The sequence below is a fragment of the Empidonax traillii genome, unplaced genomic scaffold, assembly GCF_003031625.1.
Source record: "Empidonax traillii isolate 1590-97213 ecotype Southwest subspecies unplaced genomic scaffold, ASM303162v1 scaffold259:size690984, whole genome shotgun sequence".
NCBI classification, from domain to species: domain Eukaryota; kingdom Metazoa; phylum Chordata; class Aves; order Passeriformes; family Tyrannidae; genus Empidonax; species Empidonax traillii.
Genome location: NW_020955452.1, coordinates 274017 through 289754, shown reverse-complemented (window position 1 = coordinate 289754; position 15738 = coordinate 274017). Strand labels below are relative to the sequence as shown.

Genomic DNA, 15738 nt, shown 5'->3' with positions numbered 1-15738 from the left:
CAGGCTGGAGGAGGCTGCACTGTCTGTGCTCGTCAAGCTCTGACACGGGGAGACTTAGCCAGGCCAGAACGTGCTCGGGGCACGTCGCTTTTGAGAAGGACAGAGCGATTTCCTTGGTGTCGTGGGAGCCCTTTTGCTGCCCCGGCGGTGTGTGCCCAGCGGGACCTGTGACACCGTGGGGTGGGCAGGGCTCCCTTACACCTGTTACAGCTCGTTGGTTCTCTCTGCACATCAGTGCTCGCCCTGCACGGTGCCAGGAGCGGCCGTTCCAGGCGAGCATCGCACTGCGCTTCCCCGGAGCGGGCTCTGAAAGGGGGGCTGCAGCCCCCCGAGAGCTCGGCGGTACCGGAGGGGAAATCACCTCTGCACCTCCGGGCCGGGGCCCAGGGTGGGGAAACGGCACCGGGATTCCTCTATAAAAGGGGGAGAGCCCGGGGGCTTGCCCCCCTCGGAGGGATCTGTTCCCTGCCCTCCCTGCCGGCAGCGCCGGGACCAGCCCATGCGGGCGGACCCTCTGACCGGGACACCGGCGGTACCGAGGGCGGTGCCAGAGGGGGTGCGCAGGTGCCGCCCGTCGCGGGTGTCCCGGCGAGGCCGCTTCCCTCACGCGCTGCCGGCTCGGCCCCGCGCGGGCGGGGCGGGCCCGGCGGCCCCGCCAATCGCCGCCTTTGTTTGGGGTCACCGGGCGCGGAGAGGGGGGGGTGCCCACCGGGGCCGCGCGCAGGCAACGGGCGGGGCCGCAGGCGGGGCCGATCTCCCGAACCGAGCACCCTATTGGTCCCACGCGAGGTCACTCTGGGGGGCGGCCGCGCTCGTTGGCCACCGGCGTGCACAGCGCCTTGCGTCAATCGCCGCGTCCCGCCTCCCCTGGGCGCGATTGGTGCGGGCGGCCGTCAGCCGCACGGTACCGTTCGCTCAGTGGCTGCCGCGGCCATCGGTCACGCGCTCCGTCCTGCCCCCTCGTCCGCCCGGCCCCGCCGCTGAGTGGCTGCGGCTCGTGCCACTGAAGCGGTGCCGCCCTTCTATTGGTGGGGCGCGTTGTCCATCGTGCCCATCCCCTCCGGGCTCCCGCCCCCCGCCGGCCGCGATTGGCCGTCGGGGGTGTCAGTGCGGCGGCTCGGCCAATGGGCGGCGCGGGGCGTGCGCGGTGCGCGCGGGGCGGCCGGGCCGGCGGCGGCGCGGGAGGAGGCGGCGCGCGCCTGGTCCCGGTCGCGAGGAGGCGGAGGAGGATGTGGCGCGCGGAGGGGAAATGGCCGCCGAAAACAAGCCGGAAGGTGAGAGCGCGGCCGGGCCGCCCTCCCCCCGCGCCGGGCCCCGCGCCGGGCCTGCCCGCCGGGCCACCCCCGCCCCCCGCCGCGGCCCCGCCGCGAGGCGGCGGCGGCGGCACAGGCCGGGCTGTGCGGTACCAAGTTTGCGGCGACCGCGGCGCCCCCGCGGGGCCAGGCCGGGCCGAGGCGGCGGGCGGGCCATGTGTGGCAGGCAGGCCGCGTGGCGCCGGGTCCGCGGCGGCCGGGCCGGGCACGGTCCCGCCTCCCGCCGCCCGCCGGCACGTGCCCGCCCGCCGCCAACATGGAGGCTGCGGCGGCGCGGCCGGCGCGGGGCGGTGCGGGGCGTGAGGCCGCCGCTCGGCGCGCACGGGCCGGGCCGCCCCCACCGGCCCCCCCCCGGCGGCGGCGGCGGCGCACGTGCCTCACGGGCGCGCGCCCGTCGGGAGCGGGGCGGCCTTGGCCGCGGCCCCGCCGTACCGGGGCCTCTGCGCCGCGGGCGGGCGGAGCGGCGGGCGCGGAGGTGAGCGGGGTGCGAGGCCGTGGGTACCGGCGGGCCCGGCTCGGGCCGAAAGTTGTCGGCGCGTCGGGAGCGGGGCCGGCGCGCCCGCAAGGGGGAAGCTCCGCTCCGCCGCCGCTCCTGGCCCCGGACGGCTCCGGGCTGCTGGGGGTCGCGGCCGGTACCGCTGTCGGCGCTTCCATGTGACAGGGGCGGGAGGAGCGAGTGGAGGACCGTTCACATCCCCGACCTAAACCCGGGCGAACGTGCCGACACCCCAGGGATTGGCCTGGTCATAGTTAGACACCTTAAAGAAGGGTATTTAGTTACCAATACGTTTTTTTTCCTTATTCACCACAGCAAGCATACATCTTCTCCTTGATGAACCCATTTGCATTCTTTAGCGGGAAACCCCTGCTTACAATGCGAGGGTGGTTATCCCATCTTTTGTCTGGATTTTTGCTCAGATTGCTTCGGCAATATATTTTTTTGAGTTGTCTTGTAACTTGGTGGCATTAGAGCTTCCGTGAGCATGGCCACCTCTTGCTTGAGTTTTGCCTGTGTGGTGTCCAGTGGCGTGAGGGCTGAAGGCTTTGCAAAAATGTAATTTTTAAGTAGTAGCCTTGATTTTGCATGTTGTTAGCTTCATATTTTATTATCTCTTTGATGCTCCCGAATCCATTAATTAGATCTTTTCTATGGTCTGGAAAACACCAGTCTTCATTCTTTCCTCATGTGCTTTTAAGTGCATGATTAACTGTGCTGAAGTAGGGAAATACCACCTGGTTAACAGGGGGGTGAGTGAGGAGAAAGTAAGCGTTCCCCTGGGCTTCCTGGCTCAGATTGTGACGTTTCAGTGCTCTTGGGGGAGACAGTATTGTCTTCAGAGCACACTCGGGCTCCATTCACTTTTCGGGCTTCCTGTGCCAACATTTTTCCTATGTAAAGCACAGATTTTGGTGTGCTCAGCCCTGTGAGGCTGCAGCTCTATGGACCAGGCAGGTCAGTGCTCCCTGACTGGGAAAGTAATTTGTCCTTTCCGCTTGTTAGTTATCGCAACTTTTGCCAGGTTTAGTGTTGGTGGCTGGTTTCTGGGGACAGGTTAAGAGTGTCCTTGCTGAGGAGATGGGTTTGCTCTGCCGAGTAGGGCTGTGCAGAAGCTGCCAGAGAGGCGCCCGCTGTGTCTGGCGCTGCTGTCCGGTGTCTTTGCTGGGTGGGCCGGAGTTGTCGCTGCTCTGTGCCCGTGCACAGCACGGCAGCATCACGGAGATGGGAACAGAGCATTCCTGGCTCTGCACCGGCAGCTGGGATGTTCTCGTAGTAAGTCACAGAGCAGCTCCCCTGCTGACCTACTTCTGTGGTGGATTTTCAAGGAGATGCGATACAAACCATTCATTCCTTAAACTTAAACTCCACCTGTCAGAAACTTAAGTGGGAATGGTTTTAAAGCATGATTCAAGCAGAGTGTTTCACCAGTAGTGCAGGTGTTGGAGGAGAGAACACGAGTTGCTTTGGATTTTCGTTACTTTATTGAGTTAAAAGCCGATGTAAATGGCAGCGTGAGGGCCGGCTGCGGAGCAGCGCTGCTTTCATTGGGAAGCCACCTGCTCCATCCCCCCAGTGCGGTGCAGCAGCGATGAGCCTCGTGAGCGGGAGCATACGGCTCTGAAGACCTGCCCAGCCTTGGAGCTCCCTGCTGAGCTTTGCTCGGGGCTTCTTGTGCCCCACGAGCAGCAGGCGATCACTGGTGGGAGGTGAGGTTTGGAATGAGGCTGGCACCACTGTCCCCTGGCTGCAGAAAAGAGTTCCACGGCTTGGAGAACTCGGGTGAGTTTCCTCTTTTCTGGTTTCCTCGGGCAGGATGAGTCTGGCTCAGTGACCAAGTGGCTCTTGCCATCCTGCAGCAAAGGGTTTGTGGGTTCTGTAGTTCCCGCTGCGTTTTGTGCATCTGAGCTGAGCTGGGAGGACTGACCCTCGGCGGTGCCATCTTGGCAGCTGTGACGGCTCTGAACTTCATCAGGGAGGTGATGAGGGGGGGGCCTTTTTAAAAACTTCCTTTTTCTAATTTAAAGTTCAAAATGGAAAGGATATGCATGGACAACCTTGCTTTTATTTCTTATGTTCTCATGGCCAGGTACCTGTAACCGTGAGCTTTGCAGAGAGCAGTGCCTGTGTGTTTGGTGTGTGGCTGGCACAGGGGCTGGGCACCTTGTCGTGTGGTTGTTGCATGTTCTGTCTGTTCGGGCAGAGTCATAGGTGGGATAGCAGGGGGTGGTGTTCCTCCCCGCCGCTTGCGATGAGCTGAGGATGCTGGTGGCGTGGGCTGACCAAGAGGACAGGTGGAGCCTCAGATGCTGCTGACTGCGGAGGGATTGTTTGGAGAACAACCTTTTGAAAATGCAACATTCTCGATTTGGTTGTTAAACAGCAAATATTTACTTTCCTCTGCGGAAGTGTTGCGTAAGACTTTATTACTTAAACAAGCCTGAGCTTTGGTGTGCTGGTGGCTGGGGCTGTGTGCCATGCTCCGTGCTGTGTCCAGCTTGGCAGGATCAGACTGTCGCGGGGAGGAGGCAGCCCTTGGCGCTCAGCTCAGTCCACTCCTTGCCCCAGAATTTTTGCTGAATTTTCAGCAGTTGGGATTTTACCAAAATCTCTGTTAGAGATGGAAGCAAACTGCCTCCTAGTGAAGCTTCTAGACCCTCTCCATGGGCTGTCAGCCAGCAGGACGGGTTCAGGGAGTGGGCTCGATTTGCTTTTTCCAAATAGCAGGAACTGCATGTGTGTGAGGTCAGTTTTCTGAGTACTTTTGGTATTATAACTGTATTATTCCTGATGTAAGGTGTGGGGCTTGTTTAAAGCTCTGTTTCTTTAGTTCACTTTTGCATCTCTTGTTTTTCAAAAGCACTTTGACTCTAAGGTTCTTTGGTTTATTTGTGTCTGTTTTAAAGCTACATCTGGAGGAAACTTTCCTGGAGATGTCATAACTCAGATTTCATTCTCTGTATCAGAAAATGATACAGGGAAATTATGATGTACTAGTAAGATTAAAACAGATGTTTTAAAATTTAATATTTGAGGACTTGGTGCCACCTTTATGTTACTAGTGATTTTAAATGGCTCTTGTAAAGACCTGCTTACGATGGTGGATATTGCTGGAGAAAGGGGCAATAGCTATCCTCCCTCTGTCCAGACAGCCTTTGGAAAGAAGGAGCTGGAATGTGACCTTCCTTTTTTAGTGTCCCTCTGTCTTTGCTTCAGTAAGCCACCTGTGTCTGGAGGGTAGAAAAACTCTGATAAACCCAAACCCTTCCAGGGAGCGAAACCAGGCTGGTGGAGTGCTCGAGGAATATGGGACTGCTTAACTGAAATGCAGTGCTTCCAGCAGCTTCCTGCAGCTTTGGTGTTCCCTGGCTTCCACTTCCACACCTTGCTGAGTTTTTGCTTTGTAGTTTTCTTCCCTCATTTGGTGTCTTGTTTTCACCTTCCACAGCTCCCGGCACTCTGGAAGCCCTGTGTTGGGTTTGTGCTGTGTTAAACCCCTTGGGTTTGGAAAGGCAGCTTCACCTGCAGGTGCTTGCACCTGTCTTAGCCCCAGTCCTTTGGGGTGCAGCACCCCCCCTGTTCCCAGGGTGATGCCAAAGGGGCTCTCTGTGCCAAGGAGCAGTCACAGCACCGGTGAGCGAGAGCAAACTCTGTTCTCGCTGGGCATGGAGCACTCACGGTCCTTTTCCAGTTGCACATTTTGGTTCAAGGGACTGGGTTTTTCCAGCCAGCTCTCCAGCTAGGTTTTTAAACTCAAATTGTTCACATGTGAAAAGAAAGAAGTGAAAATATCTGTGGCTAGTGGCTGCCAGTGCGTAGGCTCAGAGTAAGCAAATTCCCTGGCCTTACTCAATGCTTTGCGACTTCTGGGAAATGTGTTGTTGAGAACATCTGCAGTATTGGAAACTGAATAAACAGGTGGTTTATTTTTTCTAGACCTACCCGATAATATCCACTGCTCCTTGGCTTCATTGCCATTGAATTTGATGGTGTAATTTCAGTGAAAACCAAGGTATGAAGGAACTGATGAGAGGTCTCAATGAAAGGAGTTGTTGGTGATGGAGAGCAACGGTCTCATTCTGGAGCACTTATCAGATTTAACAGCAACACAGTGAAAGTCAGGTGTGAACACAACAAGGAGCTGCAGGGAGATGCTGAGGCGGCTGCACTATTTGAGTGCTCCCAAAGTTTGCTTTTGGGGTAGATGCTTGTGTACACCTTCTGAATGCAACTGAATTCTCTCTCTCTCTCTCTGTTTAGCGGGGTGTTTACAACAGCCTGCCAAGGTGGGAGATGGAAAGAGGAGCTGATTTTGCTGGTTGGGGAAAGTAGACTCAGAAGTGCTGCACAATGTGATAAGCTTACGGCGTGAGAAATAAACAGCTGGTTGCGTCACCTAGCCCTCAGTCAGCGTGTGGGCTTTCCTTAGGGATAATTGGGCTATCAAGTCTTCCCCAAAATGCACCATTTGCAATTTTACCTAACTGGTGTTCAGACTGAGTTCAGTTATAAAATATCAAGAAACTTCTGCTGTGTGAAAGGACAAAGGGACTTGGGAGTAGCATGTCACTGGTGGGGAGAACTGGGCCACTGATGCATAGCAGTGGTTTTAGCTATATTTCTGTTTCTTATGATTTTCAAACTGTTTGTATAGCTCGTCATAGCAACAAAGTATTTGTCACAAGTATTCCAAGACATTAAGGCTAGATTCACTAACTTCCTTGAGGAAAACTGTTTTGTTGCTCATCCTTGATACCACCACCATTCCCGTGATTCCTTCCTTGTGCTTTTTGTTTTTTCTTGTTCCTCACATATTCCCCACAGACAGCAGCCACAGCTGTAGGTGTGCTGGTTTGTGTTGGCCTCTCACTCCTGTTGTACATTTTTTACCTTTGCCTGAACTGTTTACCTCTCCTTGCGTCCTCCCCTCAGCCATGGGCTGCATCCCATGCTGGAGGACCGGGAACGCCTTTGCTCAGCCAGCACCCGACCGAGTGCTGGCATCCTGTGGGGCCCTGCTGAGACAGCCGCGCTGCAGAGCTGGACCTGGTTATCTTCTCTTAGCACCCTTAATTGATATTTAGAAATCTGCTTTTGTTGCCAAGAGATTTACAACTGTAATTGTCCAAATATTGCTAGGAAGCAGACCAAAAGCTGTTGGGTTTGCTTCTGTTGTTGCTTGTTTATGGATGGAAAATGCCAGGATCGAAGTTGAGCCATGAAAAATAGCATGGCAGTCCTGCAGATGTTTGGATCTGGGATTTATTCCTTCCAGATGGAATTTGTTGGTTTTTTTCCCTGTTCAAAGGTCAGCAAGTGTCCAGGTGACTGTGGTGGCCTCCAGGTACCGTGTCAGTGCGGGTGCCACCCGTGCGCTGCCGGGACGCAGCTGTGCTGCCTCAGCAGTTGGTTGGTGGTGGCGAGGGGGGGTCAGCTGGATGCCGGCCCGGGATGACATTGGGATTTTAGCAGTTTGTTTTGTACTAAAGAGCCCGTTTGTAATGTTTAAACACCTCTTCCCTTTCTTGTGAGGTAGTTAAGAAGATGGCCAGCCCTAACTTATTACTTCATAATAATGGGTTTATAAAACTTGTGTTTGTGAGTTTATAGCTTACTCGTGATATTTATTTCTACTATAGACCTGTCTGCGGATCAGCAGCTGATCAACACCCTTTTGGCCATTTCTGTACTCTCCAATTACATGTTATATTGACAAACTACGGTAGTTAAAGATGCTGCAGGTCTAAATTTACCTCCTGGATCACTGAAGATTTAAGAACCAGTTAAAGAAAAAAAAAGGGGGGGAGGGATAAGGGGGATTGTTTGGAGACTGGGGGTAGAGCACAGACTCTCTATGTGATTTGCTGTTGTGCACTTTAAAGTTTTATGGTCCATGGTGCATCCCTTGGGAGGATAAAGTGCAAGAAGCATGAAGAAACCCATAAAGTGACAAAGGGTTTATGTGGTATAATTAATATGGAACTTTCCATGAACTTTGTAATACTTATACTTTCTTAATTCTACACGAGTTTCTGGTTTGCTAATAAGTAAACTTGAAGACTGCTAATGGAACTTAAATTTTGGATTTTCATCCAGAATGATATATAACAGGACACAGCGTAGGCTGCTATATTTTAGTCTGTAGCTTCTTACTGGAGTTCTCGGTTATGACAGTGCCTGCCTTGGGAAACATTTTTTGAGCTGTGGCTAGCTCTGCACTAAAAACCCCTGTGTCGATAGAGGTTTGCTGGCAAATCCTTCCCATGTTAGTGCAGCTCTGCTTGCGTAGGCACTTTTTATTGACACTGGACGGGTTTGCAGACCTCGGTGTTTGAGTCGCACCCGTGGCAAAAATAAATGAGGAGAAAGTTCAAGTACAAATCTGGATTTGCACAGTTAAACCAAATCAGTGCTGTGAGGTTGCAGCTCCTGTTTTTAGCCACTGAGGAAATTTTAGTTGGGGACAAATGGAGGAGTTTGCCTGTGGGTGTGCTGGCTATGCTGCCGGGAGCACAGGGATGCGGAGCAACGTGGACTCTCGTTCCTCTAGCTTCACCAGGAGCCCCTGTGGTGTTGGGTGAGTGCGTCAGCTGGACTAGGAATGGCAGATTTGATTCAAAACAATGGATAGCATGGGGTTTTTATTGCTCCACCTCCCTAAAGATATGCGTGTTTCATTGGAAGTATCACGGTGTTATTTGTGAGGAATAGGAGCAGGGAAACGGTGGTTCATTCAGAGGAATGGGAACTCTTTGTCCACCAGTATCCACAGTGCCACTGGGAGAGCAATCCTCTTCTGTGCCTGGCTTTCCAGGGACTTTCCTCCCTGTGGGAATACATTCTGAGTGATTCTAGTGGGCAGGGAAGTGAGTGTGAAGGCAAGTGTGTGTGCATCATTTGAGGTGATGGGTTTTTCACCCTCATAGCTGGTTGGCTGACTTTGTCCTTTTCCAAGGTCAAACTTGGTTTAGAGGTCACTGAATTTAGGATTCACGTCCCACAACGTGATTTTGTGTGTCATTCTGACTTTGTGGCTCAAGGAGTCCGTAATGAAAAGATTGTTGGATCAAGGCAGGTGGCAGTTGTTGTTTTCCACACTGGGGATTTTTTGGAATGAAGAAATGTCATTGCTAAATGCAGAAGAGGGAGGCATCTGTGAGATGTAGTTGCGTTACAAGATGATGAGAATGACCTTCCCTTGCTGTAATAACACAAGGTGGGAGATGCTAACAACAGGAGTTGGAAGGCTTAGCATCAGCAAGTTCTGACAAGTTCTACCAAAACATTTTAAAGGGATCTATTATCCATAGGCACTTTCTGGATTAATAATACTGATAATTGATGACAATGGAAGAAAGTTAATAAAACGAGCTGAATAATTAGAGGTCTGCCAGCCCTGCAAAATAATAGAATGAATGATAGAGGACTTGACTGATACGGAGGTAAGAGGAAGTAATACAATTAATGTCAATTAAAATGTGCCCATGGAAAATAAGCTGATGAGATGTAACTGGGATGTAGTTTGGCTGATAAAAGCAATAATGTGTGCTGTAAAATACTTTGCGCCTTAATGAATTGAATGTAGAGCAATGCAGTGTTTTGAACGAGGAATGGAAATGGTGTAAAATGAAAGCAGGGAGCGTGAAGCGAGTACCAGCTGCATCGGGCTGTGGATCTGGAAATGCAGGTGGTAATGGCTGAGAGCTGCTGGCAGGGCTGCCTGGCTCTGGTCTTTGCCCCAGGCAGGTTGTGTCCTTGTGGATAAGCCCAGGTGTCACGACATAGGTGTCTGTGAGGCTTTGAGTGGCTTGGGTGGGGGGAAATAGCAGTGATGACAGTCACATCTGCAGAGCATTGGCTGGGGAAAGGATGTGGCGAAAAAGCCCTGTAGAGTAGCGGTCTGGGATCCTCAATGTCCAGCTAGAAATCCTGGAATGGTGTACAGAGGAGTGATGGAGAGCACCCTCTCCCCGATTTCTTTATCAGCCCAGCAGAGATCGACCCTGCTTGACTGTTCCTTGCCCAGGAAGATGCTGGGAAGTGCAGCCCTGTTGATTTAGTCCAACACGGTCGCACAGTAAAGTTCTCAATAACTCAGGGAGTGCGCAGGACTCATAAATTACAGAGCAGCTCACGTTTATCATACACATCGCTGCTTATCTTGTAAACTCATCTGCTGGGCTTGCACGAGCAGTTGATTTAACAGCGTGTATATTGTTGAACTTGACACATCCAAGAGTCTAATCAAGCTTTAAGAATACCAGGAACGTCTGGCTGCTGGTGTGAGGTCTCTACAATTCCTAAATCATTTCTAAGAATGCTCGTGGGCCAGGCTCTGTTGGGTTCGCTGCAGGTCACAGGGAATGTCTGTGTCATATGAAATTGCAGAGGAGTTTTATCATATTGCTGGCATTTGTTTAATGACATAAAATGATTAGATGTGTAAAAGGAAGAAGTTAATATCCCTTTTCTGTACACTTCCAAGTGGGAAATTACTATAAATTAATTTTGTAGGGTAAAATGCCAGAGAGTAAGTGTACTGCTTGTGTACCTCTGCCCGGGATCTGTCACGGGAAGTGAGAGGATGGTGGTGCGTTTGAAGGGAGAACTGGTAAAGCTCTGCGTTGTGGCTGGTCTCTGCTGCTCCAATTCCCTTTCCTGTGGGGACTGATTTGGTTGATAAACACGTGCAGCTCATGGATGCTCTGATTCTCTCGGTGGTTTTAGAGGATTGATAAACATCATCAAGGTGCTGCTGCTGGGACTGCTGCGGGCTGATGTGGGAGTGCAGGGCTTTTTGGGACATGATTTTTTGAGGGGATTCAATGCACCTTCTACATATTTAACAATAAAAAAGAATAGTTTTGTATTCTTCAGTGTTTCTGCTTTTGAGACCCTCAGGTATGGTGAGTTAGGAAGATTTCCAGCCCTCTTTCACAATTCTGTGTTGAGGAACTACAGTCACCTTCTGATCTGTGCATGAAAAGAGGAGTAACCTGGGTTTGATCGGGTAGGGTGCGTTTTGGTTTTAAATGAACTAATAGACCTTGAGTTGCATTTCTGCTGCAACTTGACAAAATTATAGCAGGTGCTGGGGCTCTGTGCTTATTTACTTGCAAATCCTCTCAAGTGTGAACTTCATTTATGACTTCTCTGGCAGGTTGTGCTGCTGTGGTCACAGCTTCTACAGCATTTTGTTGCTATTGCTTGTAAAATTTGTCACTGAGGGAAATAATGACCTAAAATAGGCACAGGAAAGCACTCACAGGCTCCTTGTGCCCAAATCCATCAAAGGTCTTCTCAGACTTTGCAACCATGAAGAATTAAACTGTATTTATACTTCTGAAATAAAGTTGCAGTTTCATCAGAAAGACATTATTTGTCTTATTGGCATTGCAAATTGCTGCTCTTGGACAGGGAACTGGTGGGTTTCCAAGTCTTTCCATCGGGTCTCCTGGGGGAAACCACCCGTTCTCCCATGTGTACATCATGTGTCTCCTCTCCTTTCTAGATGATCATGGGAACAGCAATGGCAGTCATGTAAAAATCTTTTTACCGAAGAAGCTGCTTGAATGTCTACCAAAATGTTCAAGTTTACCGAAAGAGAGGCACCGCTGGAACACTAACGAGGTAGTTAAATCTCTTATTTATACTTAAATGTACCAGCTTACTTAATGCTTATGGATTCTTTTGTGAGAGCATGCCATGTGAGCTCCAGGATACAAATTCCTTGGCTCTGGAACCTGTTCTATAAATAATAATGTCCTAGTACATGCTGCAAGTGAGGTTTAAGCTAGACTTGAAGGCAAACGTGGAAGCTGACTACTACTACAGTAGGAGCCTATTGCTCATGTGTGTGTGACTTGTCTCGGAGTCCAATCTTGTATCATCTTAATGAGTCGTTTCAAAATGGCTTAAAATCACATAGATGTGTTTGTACCATGCTGAACAAAGTGTTACCTTCCTGTGCACGAAGATTTCCAAACAAAAAAGCGGTGTATGTTCTTTGCTGCCACACAGGGGCCAGGGAAATGACCAGCTTACCTGTGTCTGAGGAATCTTGTTAAGAACAAGACACGCAGAACTGGGCATTTTATACTGGAATCCAGTTATCCTGAGTGTGCTATTCGCAGGTCTCCTGTTAATGCATCGTGGTTGGAGTAATTTAAATGAAACAGAAGTATTTGAAATGTGGGTATCTTTGGCCAAGGGGAAGTTACAGAATTACCCAGATAGCTCTGTGACCCCTAGGCTTTATTCCTGCTGGGCAGCAAGGCTGGATGTCCTATGGCAATGCTCACATCGTAGTTTTAGATTTCAGTAGCTTTGTCTTACTGTAGCTTTACCTTATTTGTATGAGTCACTTAATAATAGAGGTGATCCACTTGGAGAAATGACTGTAAAACTCCAGTTAGTTCTGCTTGTTGGGAGCTGATTGGTCCTGTCCCTCAGATCCCCCATTTGTAGCATCTAAACTTGCTAACAGAACCTATGCTCATGACTTTAACACCTGCAAGTGGCAGCTGAGCACAGGATCAAACACAGCTCACTCGTGTGTATGTTTGCTGAGTGTAGAATCAATCACAGAGACGTTCCTGTGTGTATTTTTCAAAATTGGAGTCCTAAACCCCTTTCCTTCTGCCGTCTGGAAGTTACAGTCAGGTATCTATTTTTAGTATACCAAGTACAGCAGGAATCAGGTCTTTGGAGGAGTTGCTGGCCTTGGCTTTTGTGTGATGTTTTTGTCTTGGGTCATTTGCATTGGAATGTAAATTGTAGAAAACCTGGGTTGGGTGTTGCAGTTCATTCTTCGATAGTTTGTACTAACAGGGACAGGGTATTGAGCAATAGCAATTCCAGCGGCTGTGACAGATGATGTTTGATCAAGGACAGTTGGGAAAGCAAGGTCTTCATAGGTTTGTGACAGAATGATGCTCTTCCTTGTTATTGAAAACAGCTTCTTGAGTTTTATTCACTTTCTCTAGTGGTGCTGCTGTCCCCAGCCTTGTGTACAGTCTTGCATACAGGGCTTTGGGCAGGGTTGGTGTGCAGAGCTTCCCTGGGCACAGGGCGTGGCAAAGTTCATCATACAGCTGAAAACTCATCATTCATGAGCAGGACAGGGTGCAAACAGGAAAGCTCAGCTGCTCGGTGTGGTGTGTTAGACTTGGAGCAGAATTTGGGAGCGTGGTCTTCCTGATAAGAAACATAGTGTTCCAGGGAGTGGAGAGTCAGTGGCTCTGCCAGGGCTCTCCTGCATGCTGCTGGGGTGGGCTTGTCTCATGCCGTGATTCTGGAAGGATTATTTGCTAATAGTCACAAGTCATCAACTGGGACATCAAAAGCCAGACCCAGCCCGCTTCTGTCTTTTTGAATGCCAGGTTTGTCACTCTCATTTGTATCCTCTCCTCCCAAATCTGTTGCTGTGGCTGCCACTCCACTGGGAGATGGAGGCTGGGTCTGTCGTGGGTTGTGGCTGGTGCTGGCACTGCCAGCCTGTGTGGTGTGGCCAGTGCAGTTTCCCTGTTAAATTATTTAAATGGAAGAGCTTTTCTTGTGGTCAGAGAATTTTGGCCTCATTAGCTCAGAGGGGAAAAAAAAGAAAAAGGCAGAGTCTTATGCCTAGATGAAGTATTGGAAATTTGTGTTAATTATGGGGAAGGAAGGATCTGAGCTTCCAGATTTTATTGTCCTCCCCACCCCCAATCTTAAAGTTTAATTCTGTTCCCTGTTATAAAACTCGAATTTTTCTTAGAGTATAATTGAATAATAATGTTGGACTACATTCCCAAGGCATTCCTAAGGGGATACATTTTTTTCACCTGACACACAGGTGTTCTGCCTGTGCTGGGGAAGGCACAAGTTATAAAGTAGAGAAGAAAAAAACGTATTTTATACAGTGGTGCTTCCAGAATCTTAGCACTGATTTCAGAATACCTGGTTCTGTGTGTGAGGTGTCTCACTGACAGGGAGGTTTAGTAAAAGATGGAAAATAAATGGAATGCATGAATAACGTACACATCTGAACATGTGTGTGACAGTGCTGTCCTCCCTTAAACTGCGTGTGTTTTGGCAGTCACGGGTGTCCATGGGCTGTGGAGTGCAAGTGCAGCGGGGGCGGTGTGGGTTGTGGTGTGGGTTGTGGTGTGGGTTGTGGTGTGGTCTGCATCCTGAGGAAAGGTGGGGGCCAGACCCGTAACCCCGCCACGTCCCGTCTACTTTCCAAAATCCTTAAGCGTTGCTTTTTGGGCCCCTTTGCAAATAACTTTTTCTGAGTGCTTTCACCTGCAGCTTGAGGATAATGTTCAGATGTTGCCCTGGATTAGACAGTTGGGATGGAGAAACTGTATCCTCTTGGGAGCTGGCAGGGTTGTGGTTGATTTTACAGGTAGTAAAATCACATGGTGAGCAGCAAGAGAAATGGAATGCTTAAAAATGCTTCAAACATGTTATCAAGGTGTTTGCTTTCCATCAGAGCGTGCATTTGGAACTGAAATGTTTGATGGAAATACATTTACATACCAAGATGTCATCTTGTCTTAAATCAAGTTTATAGCAGTTTTATATTTTCAATTGAAGGAAGTGTTCCTTCTAATTCAATTTTTTTTACCAGAAATAGAAAATCATAAGTTTAGCCAAGCAATTAATTACAAATTTAAATTTTAGTGATGCCTGTGAAGGTGTGTTGTGCTTATTTTTCTGGCTCTGGGAGAGGATAGAGGCAGGTTTTTCGTACGGTTTCTCACGTTAGGACAAATCAGTTAATTACCAGAAAGTTTGGCAGTGCTCTGAGTGTGTGAGGGAGTTCCTCGCTCTCGGGGTTTAGTTGTTGTTCACTGTGAACCACTTCAGGGTTTGTTAGTGCAGATCACTTTGGTGTCAGTGCGCAGATGGAACAAAGGCTTCCCTCTCAGTGTCCTGGCAATGCAGCTCGAGCAGGGATTTCGGGAGCTGGGTCTTGGCTCCCTTCTGTGGGCAGTGGGGCCCAGCTCCCAAAGCACTGAGCCAGTGGCCTCGAGTTCTTCTGGGCATCCCAACTGAGCTCCTGTGTCCCCTGATGGAAGTGGTAGAGATGTCTTGGCTGCCTCATTCCCCACTAGTGGCTTTGGGCAACAAGATACATTGTCTGTAGGAGATGCATCCTGCTGCTTTCTCTCCAGGGACCAGGTTATCTGGGAAGAGGGAGGGAGCTTCCTGGGGCACTGGGGCTCAAGGATGTTAGAGTAACCTTGTTCTGCACAGCGCTTGCCAGGCACCGGATTGCGGCTCTGAGCAGAGATGCTGTTCGTTAACAGTTGGCAGACGCAGTCATTAATCATCCTTGTAAACACTTAATGACGTGGTGGGAGAAAGAAGAAAAAGTTAAACATTGGAAATGTAAAATGCTACCTCAGGCTTTGGTTCCAACAGTATTCTCTATTTGCGTTCTCTGCTGGGAGAAGCCCAGGATTTCCATGGTAGGAAAAGCTGTAGTAATTGCTTCATGAGCTTGGGCTTGTCTGGAGGGGCATGACTGAACTGCCCTGCTCTCCAGAGTCAGCCGGCATCTATGTTTTACAGATTCCACAGATTCCAGGCTCAGGTATTGCTTGGGAGAGTATGGAAATAATGCAATTATGAAACTCTGTATTTTGAGCATTATTTAGTATAGGAAGAAATTCTTTGCTGCCCTGGGGCCCAAATCGTGTGTTCACTGACATCTCTGTGTGCTCTGGCGTTCTTGCTTTGCTCGCACGACACTGACATTCTCCTCTTCGCTTGACAGCGAGTTATTTGCCATCTTTTTTCTAAAGCTCAGAGAAGATCTTGAAGGTTTGGAGAATTGCCTGAGGGACATGAGGGACCCAGACTGAATGGGGAGCGAGTCTGGAGCCTTTGGGCTGGCTGTGATGCTCCCAGACGCTGGCAGAGAGGCAGGAAAGCGATAGG

The 15738-nt window shown here is 50.2% G+C and overlaps 1 protein-coding gene across 7 annotated transcripts in view; it reads left to right on the top strand.

Annotated features, from left to right (window-relative positions):
- Positions 1-15738, top strand: part of CAMTA1 (calmodulin binding transcription activator 1) — a 218925-nt gene that overhangs the window by 11230 nt on the left and 191957 nt on the right. For 2 of the 7 annotated variants that reach the window (XM_027889332.1, XM_027889331.1), the window contains exons 1-2: positions 8011-8386; positions 11321-11439. In XM_027889332.1, coding sequence (XP_027745133.1) covers positions 8167-8386; positions 11321-11439 — 339 coding nt within the window. In that variant the 5' untranslated portion in view covers positions 8011-8166. Of the gene's footprint in view, positions 1-1168; positions 1275-3465; positions 3592-8005; positions 8387-11320; positions 11440-15738 lie in introns of those variants that run through there. The other 5 variants (XM_027889330.1, XM_027889329.1, XM_027889334.1 and 2 more) reach the window with 5 other exon arrangements.